This window comes from Bombina bombina, chromosome 4, assembly GCF_027579735.1.
Source record: "Bombina bombina isolate aBomBom1 chromosome 4, aBomBom1.pri, whole genome shotgun sequence".
NCBI lineage: Eukaryota > Metazoa > Chordata > Amphibia > Anura > Bombinatoridae > Bombina > Bombina bombina.
This window is the reverse complement of record NC_069502.1, coordinates 1,010,016,558-1,010,032,862: the sequence shown is the minus strand read 5'-3', so window position 1 is coordinate 1,010,032,862 and position 16,305 is coordinate 1,010,016,558. Positions and strand designations below refer to the sequence as shown.

Below are 16,305 nucleotides of genomic sequence, written 5' to 3'. Positions count from 1 at the left end.
AATACATTCAAGTTATTTGCTGATTTAACAAAAACTAAAAAATAGACCTCAGGTTACAATTTAAACTTCTACACATCAAAAATGTGATCATCAGTATATTGATTTATTATTGCAATTAAGTGTTTTTTTGTAATAGATGTTAATTATAAATATCCAAAATTATAAGAATTTTAATAGTACAAATAGTATGAATTGATATTACTGGTTAAATTTGCATTCACAATTATCATTGTCAATTCTGAATCAAGCAACAGCCGTCTTTTAACTTCTGAATGGATACATATATTTTAGTTCTCTGTAGGTGTGTCAAAAACATCCAAATTATTAATTTAAAAAAATGAATTGAAAACCCTGAGAAAGGCCTGTTCTTATAGTTTTTCATGTGTTTATCCAATCAAAATATAAATAAATGAACAACTTTTCCTGCTATATTGCATTCACAATAGTGTAGTTTATCTATTTCCAAGGCCACATTATAAAAGACGAATGCATAAGAAATTCACTGTAATTTCTAATACAATAATGGCATACATGTTGTCAAACCCATATGTCATTTTTTATGTATTTATGATAGGGCCCGTTCACAGTAAATCAGAATAGTAAAATTAATCAGAACAATGCAGGTTATTTGTGTGTTTTATAAGTTTGTTTGTTTTTAATAAGTGTAAGAATATGTACACTTTTTTGATCTAAATGATAATATCTCTGTGGCTCAAAGTAGGAAAATAAATTGAAAATACAATATATTAGATTTTTGTAACATTCTAAAAAGTCATATGCATTAGCAATTCATATATATATATATATATATAATATATATTATATATATATATTATAATAAAGATTTAAGCTTATTTTCTTCACAGATTAAAAAAAGGTCAATTATGCTCTTGTATGTTAAAAAAAATACAAAGATTTTGTACACATAAAAGAGATAGCATTATATTTTAGAAATTGTTACTCTTCTTGTTAATGAGCAAAAGATTTGAAAGACCATAACTTAGGCTATGAAGGTTTGATTCATCTATAAAAAAAAAAACAAAAAAAAAAAAATGCATTTTAGGCCAGGGTATTCGTTTTCTTTTGAAGCATTGGAGTCAGCATAAAAAAAATAATTTGTTTTTATTTTAGGATCAGATTCATTATTTCACTCAAAGTCATACAACTGAGCTCTGAGGTATACAATCCAAACGTTTTTTTGTTTTTTTAATCAGAATCTCTAAGGACTGAGTGTGCAATGGTTATTAATAACTATCAGTTCCTTTGTTTCTTGATAGAAAAACTTTATCAACAAGCATTTGTTTTAGCACAACAAAAAAAGTATTGTATGGATTAGCTTATCCCACTTCATAAATCTGCATGCCAACTCATACCAAATAGCTACTTATACAAAAAAAAAATTGCAACAATACAGTTATTTTTCAGTCCTTTTTGCACAAAATTTATTTACAATGTATACATAAATGTTCCATGGTGGGACTATGGAAATGCATGTACGACTGATGCTTTGCTGAGAACAAAAGTCAACATATTAAAAATAAAATTTTCTTCAGTTTATGTTTCAGCTGCATAAAACAGGAAGTGATGTACATTATGTCTGTTGCTGCACGCGGACACTGATGTGACAACTGGGCTCCAAACACATTGCCTTTGGGTTTCCATGCCTCCTTCTACCAGTCTCCTTAAGACACTGCCTGCAACAGCTGATTAATCGTTGTTGATGACTGCAGTTTTTCCCATCCTTCCCGATTTACATCTGTTCAGGCCAATTCAAATATGGTGAGTAAATGAATTAGACATGCAAATTCAAGCCTCAGGCAAAAGACAGAGGCAGGGAGACAGACAGAAAGAGAAAAAAAAAAACTGAGACAAAGCTGCAGAGAACGAGTGAATGGCTGAAATCCTTGGATCGAAGAAAAATTCTTCTGCCTGACTTACTTACTTTAATGCTCTAATATGACCTGCAAATAATCAGTTTCTGTCATTTGCAGGATAACTGTAAGGCTTTTTTTAAGTAAGGAGGCTTCTGGAGGAATTGAAGAGCTATGGAAACAACACACATAGTGTGGAAAAATTTCACATTTTTTTAAAAAAATCTATAAGAAACAACATAATATGGTTAACAGTATAATATCATTTACAATATTTCACTCTTTGTTCTCATAATGTCTTATATAATTATTTATCATGTCCCCCAATTTGATTTTCAGTTTTCTGCTTTTTGGGTCCCTATGAAGAATCTGTCTTGGTCCTATACCGATGCCAAGATGGAACTTCACAGTCGGAGCAGAAAGACAGTATTCAAAACTTGCCATTGCAGACAATACATTTTCCCATAAGTTACTGAGCATGAATGTCCATGACATGTCCACTCATTGTTGGGTCTCCTGTATTAAGTACTGAGGGGCTAGATGCTGACATTGGCATTCCAGGGTGATGTGGTCCCCCATGCATCATCATTGCTGGATGGTGGTGATGTCCAGGAATGTAGGTATGCACAGAAGGTCCGTGACGCAGTTGAGCGTGATGTATAGGCATCTGTGATGGGCTGTAACTTGGCTGTCCCATACTCATCCCCATTGGACCACTTGCGGATATGTAATTCCCTGGCATACTCTGCAGTCCTAATAAAATACAACAAATAAAATAAATATCTACTTAACCGTGATATGCTCAAATCAATAAATATTTAAAAAGAGTATTAAGATATATTTAAAGTTTAATTTGGTAGGTAAAACTTGGTAACAGACTTAGCTCACTTTTTCTGTAATTTAACCCTAAAAACTATATTTTTCCAGATGTCCCTGGAGGTGTCTACCCAGTATTTGCTCAATTAGATATATATTTTTTATTTGTTAGTCATAGCAAATGAGACAAGATAAAAAAAAAACTCAAGAAGCTTTTCAAAGAGTATATCCAAGGGCTGCAAAACAGTGCACATTTTACTAACAAAATGAGAGTTGTAAATGCTTTTAAACATTTATTTTATATGCAAATAAATGTGTGTTATGTTGATGATATATACTATGTATAAGTGACGAAAATGAATGTGTTTTATTTTTTTGTAATACTATTAAATACAATTTATTTTCTAAAACTTTAAAATACTGAATTACTAGGGGTTAATAAATGGAAGCAGCATTTTTAATACATGTAAGAAATCAATAACTGTTAGCAATTAATTCCTTCCTTGTGATCATGTACGTTTATAATAAATCAGACTACAAACTCAGTCAAGCTTTCACTAAATTTAAGAACAATGAGAAAACTGAACCTAAAACAATAACCCCCCTCCTTTCTGTGGGCCTCTGTCTTCTGCATGGATTGCTATAGTTGATGAAAACTGACAGGTGTATTGTTTCTGAGAGCTATAAGCTCCATAATCATCAAGGGTGAAAGGCATAACGCTATTGCTAAGTAGGTTCAATTGACTTTAGTTCTAAGTAATGGTGCAGTGTGAACACCTTAGAATCAGGTCTTATGGCTCCAGCGATGAATTGCTGCTTAATCTACCCTAAAGGAACATTTTTTTTAACTAATAAAAATTGCTTATAAAATATACCATATCCACTGGTCTTTAATCAAAAGTGGTGATACTTTTTTCCATAATAACCTATTAATTTAATTGGTTGTGAAGCATAGCATACATCATTTAAATGTAATTGACCCAGAAATTAAGAAACAATATTTAGATTGAGTAAGCTAAAGATGTGTTTGAAGCAAGCACATTTGCAAGCACTATAGAGCGTTTTCTTAACTAGATGTGTGATTCACATTCTACGTAGACACATTCAGCACTGGTATTACATTCAGAAATAGATTAAAACTCAAAATAGCAGCTTTCTATGAAGAACAAAAACACAAGTGAATTGGGAAATCAGATTGTGCTTGCAAAGCTTTACATTCCTTTAGAGAGAATAATATTTTCCCTGCTAAATAATACAAAGCAAGATTGTGGACAGTTTTTTTCAGACTTCACTGGGCCTGCCGCTTAAGATTGCATTAATGATCTCTATTTTTGTATACTGAATAAGTCAAATCCATTTGTCACACTGCAAGTGATGGCATACTTAATTTGGATATAGTCAATTAGCCTGGGCTAAGCTCCACAGCCTGCTGTGCACACCTCTATTTTGTATTCTTTTTCTTTCCCTTTGCCACACATAATCCTATTATAATGGACAGACAAAGAGAACTAAACTGAAAATTCAAAGTTTTGCTGGATGGATTCCTAAATATGACTAACAATCTTATATAAATCTAATGTTTATTTTCCTTGAAATAGTCCCTGTTTGCATGTTGGTGTCTTGCAGGTTAGTGAAGAAATGTAACTCATGCATCAACTGTGGTTAGACAGATTTATGACGCTTAGGGGACATGCTCTTTCCTCTCCTTGCGCTGCTGCAGACTGCTTACATTTTGCAAATCAGTCTGTTGCTATGACAACGGACTCCCCCACCTCCTGCCTATTTCTTGTTTTGTCATGTGGTCAGTTCTGTATAATAGTAGTACAAGAGCAAATGTACGTTCAATGCACTGATTTATGCTTGAAACAAAAATCAAGTCAGTAAAGGAAATAAGCAACCAGAATTGTCATGGAAAAGGAATGAACAAGCATGGAGCTATGGGCAGGGAGAATATGAAATAGGAAAAATCCAGAGTGAAAAAAAAATATATATCCAAGAACAAAGTGGAAACAGAGTCCCCAATGGTACTTACTTCCCCCTTGCTTTGCCATTGGTTAACTAGGTGAAGATTACATGTAGTGCCATTGCCCCTCCATGCCCATATTCATGCCCATTCCACTCATAGGTCCTAAAAGGGAGATAAAAATCCAAGAAGATGCCAGAAGATCAGAAAAGTAAACAGATAGCACCCAAAGTCCCAAATGTCAACACAGTTTCCAAAGAATTAAGAGATAGAAATAGCAACCAGATTAAACCCATTAAAGCAAATGAAGATGCATAGAAAAAGTGGCAAAGCAAGCTAAATAGAAGTGCTAATCAAAATAAAGATGTTCTCTACCTGCATTCATATGGTGATATACAAATACTTCCATTTATTAATGTGTGGTCTTACCTGGCGCCCTGATACCCATGTGTTGCTGGCCATCCATTACAAAACCTCCCATTGGTTGTCCATCTGGATTATATGGTGTTCCTTGACTTACTGGAATGTATAGAATTTCATTTTTATTATTGGCTGTTATTACTTTACACATAAGTTACATTTCAGAACAGCTAGCGCATCTCAATGGCTAAATTCCATAAAACCTTTGTAAATACAACTGCATACTTCCAAAAAGAAAGAACCTCTCTTTTTTTTAAAGAAATAGTTGACAGGACATAAGCTTAAATTATAAAAAGTATCCCAACACCATTTGTAACAAGCATGCCATTATATTACTTTATTTTAATATAATAAAAATTGATATTGCTTGAGTTTTGTCAAGCATATCCAACACTTAATGTTTTGTTAAAATAAAGAAACACAGATAATGATTTGACAAAAAATAGTAATAATTTGTAGGTTTAAGCTGTATACATTACAAGTTTCTTCAAAAGTCAGTTACCTTGTGTTATTAAAGCACAAAAAAAGATCTACCTCACTGAGTGCCTTTGAACTTTATTTAGTCCCATATGGGATACTAACCCCGTCACCCTTCTGACAGGTAATAAAGTTTACAGCAATTCCACACCAAGCCATGCACCAGGGGAGTGGTCATAACAGCAGAAAGTATAGCTGAGGAAGGAAATTAATATAAAAAAAATTATAAATTTGTAGATGATTGTCATCATATGTTTTAAAATAGTTTAGGAATTTAACGGATTAGTTAAGATACCAAAAAGTAATATAAAAGTATTTTAGTTGTGTACCATTCCCGGCATTTATTTTATTTACCAGGTAACAGACCTCCCGGTGAATGGCTTGAGGATGGTTTTCGCCTGCGTGACTTGAATACAGTTACTATTGGGGACTTGCCTGCTCGATTAGACTGGTCTATCATTGGCTGGACTATTCTTCTTCTTGCATTTATAAACCTATGAAGAAAAAAAAAAAAGTTACATAAACAATTACTCATAAACAATTCATTCTACTCTTGAGTTTGATCCTAATGAAGAACAGGACAGTTGTGGTTTAGTCAGAGTGTCTACATGCAGTTATAACTGCTCTACAACCAATGTAACCCCAGTGACCTTAAATTACGAGTGGGGATTCCGAGTTGATTTATGTATGCCTGCTTTTACCACAGTTGGACGTTTCCATTTAATGTTGGCATGAGGGAATTAGCAAGGTTTGCTAAAAAAACGGTATATCTTCTTTCCTATTTTCAATTCTACAGGGAAAACTGTACATTGGGAAGGAGAAAGCATCTCTAATACAAGGAAATATACTTGTAAATATAGTACAATTCATATATTTTGTTTGGGGACTAATTCACAACTTTTATTAAAATCATCCCTTCTTCTTTTCAGCCTAATTCTACTTTAATGCCCACTATTAAGATAATGAACTGTGATGGCAGAAAACCATCAAATGAGGGAACGTCTGGAGTTTTATCACCACACGCTCATGCTGCTGGGGAGTTCAGAGCAAAGCACTTGTTCTAGAGACTTTTTTTTTTAAAGATTGGGGTCAAGACAAGGTCAAAACCATACAGAATTTGCACTTATAATCCTGTTTTCTTAAACAAAAAACAAAACAAAAAAAATACAAGACTAAAATCAGAAACAAAATGTAAAGTCTTGGTATAACTGAAGAAATTAATGTTCCTATATGACTGTAAGAAGAAACTCAAAAGTATAAAAAACAGTAGGTTCATATTATTTCCCCTTTGCCTAACATAAAACAGTAAACATTTAATTAATCTATATGGTACCTATGCTATCACCCCTGAAAGGTAATGAATCCTGTAGTTGTTGGGTGTAATCTTACTTTTGTACTTCAGTGAAATACAATTGGTATAAAATAAGCACCATGAATAAATCATATTATTATGCACCAGTAACAATAATAATGATAATACTAATAATAAAATAAACTCAATTAGATCTGGTAATAACATAGATTTCCTAAAAAAATATTTTTATGCTTTGCCCAATTAAAATGTGTTTAATGGATGTTGGTAGATTAAATCTGAAACAATGTCAGAAATGTGAAAAAACAAAGAAATACACAAACGTATTGTTGAGGCAAAGTACTTTCACCTTCACTTAGCATATTTCTACCATACAAAGTTATGAATGCTCTTCTTAGCAGGAGGCCTTTAAACAAACACTTTCCCGTGGCCTTGTCAGACTAGGGTACAGATTTGCCATTGTTCCCTACTTTGTGTTCCGCAGTACTTCTCATTTGGTGCAAACGTCTTAGCCTGTTTAACTCTCCTTCATTAATCACAGTACATTCAGATTGCTTTATTAATAATTATCAGGTATTTGAAACTTTTAAAACGGTCCTTTGTTAACAGGAAAAGTAACAAGCAAAAATTTATTTAGTTTAAAGTGAATATAAATTTTGATGCTAAAGTGCCCGGTTTTTAAAAATTCGATTAAAAACAGGGGCACTTTAATTCATCAAAATTTACATTTCACTTGTGTTGTGAAAATACTTACCTTTTAATCTTGACAGCCGCTCCAGCTTCCTCCACCCGTCACAAAGCCTCTTCCTGGGTCTAAAATGAGGAATCCGGCTTCCTCCAATCACGGCATTGAATCAGACACTGATTTCCCGGGGGGGGGGGGGAGCCGCAATTGGAGGAGGACCCATACATCATTTCTGATGTCAGAAATGGCTTGCGATGACCGGGGGAAGCTGGAGTGGCTGACAAGTTTAAAAGGGAAGTATTTTTTCACAAGTGAAATATAAATTTTGATGAATTAAAGTGCCCCTGTTTTTAATTGAATTTTTAAAAACCGTGCACTTTTGCATCAAAACTTACATTCACTTTAAAGGGACAGTCTACACCATAATTTTTATTGTTTTAAAAGATAGATAATCCCTTTATTACCCATTTCCCAGTTTTGCATAACCAACACAGTTATAATAATATACTTTTAACCTCTGTGATTATCTTGTATCTAAGCCTCTGCAAACTGCTCCTTTTTTCAGTTCTTTTGATAGACTTGCAGTCTAGCCAATCAGTGCCTGCTCCCAGATAACTTTTCGTTCACGAGCACAGTGTTATCTATATGAAATACGTGAACGAACACCCTCTAGTGGTAAAAAAACTGTTAAAATGCAATCTGAAAGAGGTGGGCTTCAAGGTCTAAGAAATTAGCATATGAACCTCCTATGTTAAGCTTTCAACTAAGAATACCAAGAAAACAAAGCAAAATTGGTGATAAAAGTAAATTGGAAAATTGTTTAAAATGACATGCTCTATCTGAATCATGAAAGTTTATTTTGGCCTAGACTGTCCCTTTAAGTGATTGTACATAAATATTCCTAATCATAAATCATGTTTTATTTATTAAGGGATTTGATCTTTGCCATCTAAAAATGGGGACTATGGCCATTTAATATTTACTTATTTATTTTACAAACAATACAACTGTGGAGTCTCCTAAAAGGTAAATTCAGTTGCAAAAGCATTTCCCTTCATGGCAACAGTAATAAAAAGGCATTCTTGCTCCTCCCAATAGAAGTCAAACAGAGGTCAGAATCCCATCCTCATATCTGTTTAAATAAACTGGTCCAGCTGTTTGCTTCAAAAAATGCCCTTTGACCTTTTCTCTCATCCCCTTTCTTTTGGTAAGAGACAGCTTTACTTTTCTCTCAGATACATATTTAAGCAATAAATGTGTTTTAAAAAGTAGTAGCAAGGAAAAGAACAAACATCTGAGATAGACAAACAACAAGTATATAGATTCTTTAAGTATTATACTAATGCAATCTCAGAGGTGGTACATTATTTTGTTACGTTATTTCCAATATGATTTTTTTTAAACAAATTATTGAGGGTTTCTCTGATAAATTGGAATGGCTTAAAATTTGAAAAACTTGATTAAAGTCACATGAGGTACATTGCGTGGGAATTCTGAAGGATTACAATGGGTATTGTAGTCTATTCTGACTAAAGCAACAAGGTAAAATCCACTAGCTAAATGGGAAGTGAAGAAATACCAGTACTTGCTCCCTTGGGTGAGTCATGCCAGTGTCTATGTAGTAAAGCAAATGTCACATTATTCCTACTAGTAAAATGTGACAGTAGATAAGATTCGCCTTATACAACTGCACATCAATTTAACCCATTTTGTCCTTGTGGAACTTTACAAATTTGCTTTTAGAAGATGTTTCCATATAGTCTTGCAATTTTACTAAGTGAGACAGAATCATTTCCAGTAGTGTAACATTGTCTTAATTACTATTTAATGTTAATTAGGTAATGTGTAGTAAACCACTTTCAAATAAGTATGATTTCCTTTACATTTCCTTAAAACTGCTACCACATCTTTCTGTTAATTAAATGTCATTACATAAAAACGGCTTAGCTTTTATTGCATTGGAGCAATGGATTATCTTTATAATGATCACACTCTATACCAAGTAGTTATTACACTCTTATGCAGACCCACTAATACATTGAGATTGGGCAGTTAGACAAAACATGCATAGGTGGGAATATTATGAATTGCATGTGAAATCTAAATGAATTGCTCACCACAAATGTGCATAAGCTAAGCTAATGAGATGCAGGAGAATCATAAAATGTTTACCAGGCAATTAAAATATTTTATTCCTTGTATAACCCAAAGTTGAGTGTAAAAAAGACACAGATGAATGAGATTCCCTTTCTTGTGGTACTTAAAGGGGCATACAGTTGTCTAAAAACCTGTCATTTATTTGAAAGTGATAAAGACAATTTCCGCTGTCCACAATTATCCTAGCTAATACTCGAGTAATTTATGTCAGTGTGCATAAGGGGGGCTGTTGAAAGGCGCAAAAAGAAGAGGGGCCTTTAGCTCTTAGCAAACAAAGAAAGAAGGAAGGGGGCCATCTTCTTCTTACATAGTATTGATTTTTAAATTAGTAAACTCTAACAGGGACTTTTATGTTTCCTGGAATGAAAAATGACATACTACTGGATACGATGATAACTCATGATATGTTTACTACCAGAAGTAGAAATGGGTAAATATATTACTATGACTTCAGAGTAGTGAAGCAAATATAAGTCCATTTGGGCTATGTTCTTAAAAAGACACTCAAGTCAAAATACACTTTTATGATTCAGATAGAGCATGCAGTTTTAAGACACTTCCCAATTTACTTCCATTATCAAATTGTGCACAGTCTTTTTAAATTCAGACTTTTTGCGGAAGAAGATCCTACTGAGCATGTGCACAAGCTTACAGGGTATACGTATACTAGTCTGTGATTGGCTGATGTCTGTGTTATGATACAAGGGGGCCGGAAAATGAGAGAAAAAAAGAAATCTTCTTATTTGAAATTCAGAGTAGGTGTTATTGCATGGTTTTTATTATGCACTTGTTAATTATGTAATTCTACTGCATTGAGTGGTCCTTTATATGTTTTCAAAAAAGTGTTACATTTCGATATGCATATATATATATACTATATAATATTCGGTTAAAAATAAAAAGGCAAAATACATTGAATTTCTGGGATTATAACTAAGCTTTTAATGACACTTGACATCATTTTTGTGCCTTGCTTGTTATTTTTATGCCTGGCTGCTATGCAGTGTGACAGTCAGGCCAGTACTGTCCTCCTTTTCACTCTATCAGCACAGGCCCCATGTACAGTGCTTGAAAGCCAATACGCCATGCTCTGGGAAAACCAAAGCATCAAATCTCTGCAGACAGCCCAAGGCCACTAATGTATGGGGCCACTAGAGGGAATGCGGACCTGGGGGTCTAAAATATTATATTATTATTACATTATCAAAAAATGAGGCAGGTACACTTTAGTACTTTATAGAATTACTATAATACAGCGCTAATAAAAAGGTCTTCAAGCATATATGTCCAGTATCCAATCAGTAGCTAGCTCCCAGTAGTGCATTGCATTGCTGTTCCTTAGCATTCCTAGGTATGCTTTCTAAAAGAGGATACCAATGGAATAAAGCAAATTAGCAAATAGAAGTAAATTGAAAAGTTGTTTAAAATCATATTCACTTTCTGAATCATGAAAGAAAATATTTGGGTTTCATGTCCCCTTAACACAAAATATTATTATGGCGCATACATGAATTAACTTTCCAAGCAACAACATTAGTTTGCTGAAGAAACAAAAACTTAAAAAGTAACTATATACATTTTGTATAATTAATATTTAACATAAATCATAATTATTATTTTGTCATCAGCAGTTTACATTTTTTTCTAAATCTAAATAATTGAGGATTATAGTTTTCTGTTTAAAGGGAAAGTAAAGTTAAAATTAAACTTTCTTAATCTAGACAGAACATTCAACTTTCCACTTAACTTCTAGTAACACATTTTTTCTCTTGGTATCCTTTGGTAAAGAGCATACCTAATTATTTTCAGTAGCAGAAATACACAGCTGGAAGCTAGTTGGTGATTGGGTGGCTGCACATATATGCCTCTTGTCATTGGCTCAACAGATTTGTTAAACTACCTCCCAGTATTGCCATGCCGCACTGCAGCCTAAGCTTCAACAATGGATACCAAGAAAATGAAGTAAATAATAGAGTTGTCTAAAACTGCATGTTTTACCTGAATCTTAAACGTTTAATTTGTACTTTGTTGGTTCCATTACAATATGAAACTTATGAGGCATTGTTTGGAAACTTTAATACTGCAGTTCTCTCTCACAGTGCAAAATAATGATTCAAGCACTGCATTACATTAGTCACAAAGTATAAAGAGAGGCTATATGCATGCTTCACTAACCGCCTACTTCAGAAACATAATATTGGAATTTACTCAAATCACAGCAAGACCATCAATCATACGAATCAGTAGATTTCCCTTCAAGCTCAGTTTTACTCCTCAGGCAGTAATGAAAAATTTGTACCATGTAGCAAAAACAGAGAACTACGTCAAAGCTTTTGCAGTGCTAAAGAATGACAATATTCTCATGGTAAAATGATCAATTAGCTGGCAAATTAAATGATGCGAAGACACTGTAGCTGACAAGTTTAGCTATATATTTACATTTTTAGAGATTGCTTCAAGTTGAGTGTTAAGGTTATAGAATTTCAAAAATAAAGCTCAAGCACTGCAAGTCAAGAAATGTTGCAATTTCCATAATTTCCCTGTGAAAGCATTTATATTGTAAAAGGAATTAAATTCCGATTTCCATTTTTATGAACCATTTGCATTTAAAATAAGTTAATTGTATTAGTTACATGCTACTAAAATGTATGATATGGTAGTATAGTATATAGAATGTGCATCTGTTATGCAAATAGGGTCATTTTACTGTAAAATGCAAAAGTTAGCAAAAACACCAGAAATTAACAAATTATAATAATTCATACAAAAAAGGTAGGCAAATAATAAGCCCTCATTTAAAGTGACATTAAAGTATTTTTCTTTCTTTGCTGCATTTAAAGGACCATTATAATAACATTTTAAAAATATATACATGCTCTAATCCATTAGAGCATAAAATGTAAAGATTATCGACTCAAAACAAAAGGGTTAAACACTACTTGAGGCCTATTTATCAAGCTGTCAACTATGCTGCATTCGCCGGCACCAATACGCTCGCCTAACATCGTGGCCACGGACCTGAAAACGATCTCCATATTTATCAAAAAAGCCAACAAAAAGCCGCGAACCAAGTATGGGGCAATGAGCAGCGGACTGTTTTTAACTAGCAGTCATCAATCTCGCTGCTATTCGGCTTTTTACCAACTTTATTTATACCCTGTCACTAAACACTGCCACTATACTAAAATGTTAAACCCCTATCCCGCCACTCCCGGACCCCGCCGCCACCTACATAATGTTATTAACCCCTATCCCGCCGCTCCCAAACCCCGCCGCCACCTACATAATGTTATTAACCCCTATCCCACCATTCACGGACCCCACCGCCACTAAATAAATGTATTAACCCCTATCCCACCACTCCCAGACCACGCCGCAACTGTAAAAAAATTATTAACCCCTAAACCCCTGGACTCCCACATCACTGCCACTTACTAAACATATTAACCCCTAAACCGCCAGCCCTCCGCATCGCCATAAACTAAATTAATCTATTAACCCCTAAACCTAACAACCCGCTAACTTTACATTAAAATTACCTCATCCCTATCTTATAATACATTAAAACTTACCTTTAGAATTAAAATAAACTATATTAAACTATTAATTAACCTACCGTAACTATTATACTAAAATTACATTAAACTATATTAAACTATTAAATTAACCTACCCTAACTATTATGCTAAAATTACATTAAACTACCAATTAAATTAAAGGGCCATAATACCCAAATGTTTAAACACTTGAAAGTGATGCAGCATAGCTGTAAAAAGCTGACTAGAAAATATCTCCTGAACATCTTTATGTAAAAAAGAAAGATATTTTACCTCAAAAGTTCCTCAGTAGCCACCTCCCATTGTAAAGGATTTCTAAGCAGCATTTTAGTATGTCTGTCCCGGGACATCTTAGGGAATGAGCATCATGAACTCTCATATTATTTCACCAATCAGGTAAAGGAAGTTTACTATGAAATGCCATGAGAGTTAAGTCAAATCTCATGAGATCACAGTAAGAGTTCATGACCTCAGCACTGCTGATGCTGATTGGCTGCTGTTCATTTCTTCATTTTTTTTTTTTTTACCTGCAGCTGGGAGCAGGTGAAGTATAACTTTTTACACAGAACTTACGCTGCTGAGCTGAGGAGATTGTGAGGTAAAATATCTTCCTTTTTTACATAGAGATGCTCAGGTGATATTTTCCTGTAAGCTTTTTACAGTTATACTGCATCAGTTTCAAGTGATTTAGCATATGAGTATTATGTCCCTTTAACTATATTACAGTACATATTTAAAAACCTAACCCTACTCAAATTATTGATTTACAATTAAAAATTACTAAATTACAAAAACATAAACGCTAAGTTACAAAAAATAAAAAACACAGTTACAAAAAAAAACAGTATCAAAAATAAAAAAGAATTACACCTAATCTAATAACCCTATCAAAATAAAAAAGCCCCCCTCCAAAATAAAAAAAACCCTAGCCTACAATAAACTACCAATGGCCCTTAAAAGGGCCTTTTGCAGGGAATTGACCCAAATAAATCAGCTCTTTTACCTGTAAAAAACAATAAAAACACCCTCCCAACAGTAAAACTCACCACCCACACAACCAACCACCCCAAATAAAAACCCTATCTAAAAAAACCTAAGTTCCCCATTGCCTTGAAAAGGGCATTTGTATGGGCATTTAGCTCTCTTGCATTGCCCAAAGTCCCTACTCTAAAAATAAAACCCACCCAATAAACCCTTAAAAAACCTAACACTAACCCCCGACGATCCACTTACAGTTTTCGAAGACCGGACATCCATCCTCATCGAATCGGCAGAAGTCCTCATAGAAGCCGGCAGAAGTCTTCATCCAGAAGGCATCTTCTATCTTCATCCATCCGGTGCGGAGCGGGTCCATCTTCAAGACATCCGGCGCGGAGCATCCTCTTCTTCCGATGGTCAACGTAGAATGAAGTTTCCCTTTAAGGTATGTCATCCAAGATGGCGTCCCTTACATTCCGATTGGCTGATAGAATTCTATCAGCCAATAGGAATTAAAGGGGGGGAAATCCTATTGACTGTTGCAATCAGCCAATGGGATTGAGCTTTCATCCTTTGGGCAATGTAAAAGAGCTAAATGCCCTTTTAAGGGCAATGCCCTTTTCAGGGCAATGGGGAGCTTAGGTTTTTTAGATAGGGTTTTTATTTGGGGGGTTGGTTGTGTGGGTGGTGGGTTTTACTGTTTGTATTTTTTTTTTACGGGTAAAAGAGCTGATTTCTTTGGGGCAATTCCCTGCAAAAGGCCCTTTTACGGGCCATTAGTAGTTTATTGTAGGCTAGGGTTTTTGTTTTTTTGGGGGGGTCTTTTTATTTTGATAGGGCTATTAGATTAGGTGTAATTCTTTTTTATTTTTGATACTGTGGTCTTTTTTTTTTGCAACTTAGTGTTTTTTATTTTTTGTAACTTAGTGTTTTTTATTATTTGTAATTTAGTCATTTTTAATTGTAGATTTCAATCATTTGAGTAGGGTTAGGTTTTTAAATATGTAATATAGTTAATTTAATTGGTAGTTTAATGTAATTTTAGTATAATAGTTAGGGTAGGTTAATTCATAGTTTAATATAGTTTAATTTAATTGTAGGATAATATTAAGGGTAGGTTAATTAATAGTTTAATATAGTTTATTTTAATTCTAAAGGTAAGTTTTAATTTATTATAAGATAGGGATGAGGTAATTTTAATGTAAAGTTAGCGGGTTGTTAGGTTTAGGGGTTAATAGCTTAATTTAGTTTATGGCGATGTGGGGGCTGGTGGTTTAGGGGTTAATAGGTTTAGTTAATGGTAGTGATGTGGGAGGCCAGGGGTTAATAATTTTATTACAGTTGCGGCGGGGTCCGGGAGCGGCGGGATAGGGGTTAATACATTTTATTTAGGTTGCGGTGGGGTCGGGAGCGGTGGGATAGGGGTTAATACATTTTATTTAGTGGCGGCGATGTCAGGGCGGCAAATTAGGGGTGTTTAGACTCAGGGTTTATGTTAGGGTGTTAGGTATAAACGCAATTTGTTTTCTACCATAGAAATCAATGGGATATCTGGCAGCATCGAACATAAGCTTTCGCTGCTTTCAGACTCCCATTGATTCCTATGGCATCCGCGGCCTCCAGGGTGGCAGATTGAAAACCAGGTACGCTGGGCCGGAATAGCCGCGAGCATACCTGTTAGAAATTTGATAAATGGCAAAAGGTGTCAGATAGTGCCAACTTTGTATTCGGAACATATGTAATGATGTAAGCATCAATCTGTATCGGATTGAGACCGGAGGATTGTATGTTACGTCACAAATTTCAACTTTTGCCGGTCTGTAGGCTTTGATAAATAGGTTGAATCAAGCTTGCAACAATTACGCTGCGGAATTCCGGTGTATTTGCGGTTGACGGCTTGATAAATAGGCCTCCTTGTCTTAAACAGAATCTACCACTGATCCAATCAGCAGCGTTTTCCGCTCAGGATCAGCATTGCTCTGCAAGTCACTAGCAGAATTTCTACTGTGTGTTTAACACCTTTGCGGGGGTTAAGCACACAGTAGTCCAGGGTCAAAGGTCTTAAATTT

General features: G+C 34.4%; 1 protein-coding gene across 2 annotated transcripts in view; it reads right to left on the bottom strand.

Annotated features, from left to right (window-relative positions):
* Window positions 1–1,428: 1,428 nt before the first annotated feature.
* MEIS1 (Meis homeobox 1) overlaps window positions 1,429–16,305 on the bottom strand; it is a 199,460-nt gene continuing 184,583 nt past the window's right edge. Inside the window, exons 10-13 of one of the 2 annotated variants that reach the window (XM_053712098.1) lie at window positions 5,902–6,041; window positions 5,080–5,169; window positions 4,720–4,815; window positions 2,486–2,624 (exon numbers count right to left, since the gene is read on the bottom strand). In XM_053712098.1, the coding sequence (XP_053568073.1) occupies window positions 4,757–4,815; window positions 5,080–5,169; window positions 5,902–6,041 (289 nt within the window). In that variant the 3' untranslated portion in view covers window positions 2,486–2,624; window positions 4,720–4,756. Of the gene's footprint in view, window positions 2,625–4,719; window positions 4,816–5,079; window positions 5,170–5,901; window positions 6,042–16,305 lie in introns of both variants that reach the window. The other variant, XM_053712097.1, reaches the window with a different exon arrangement.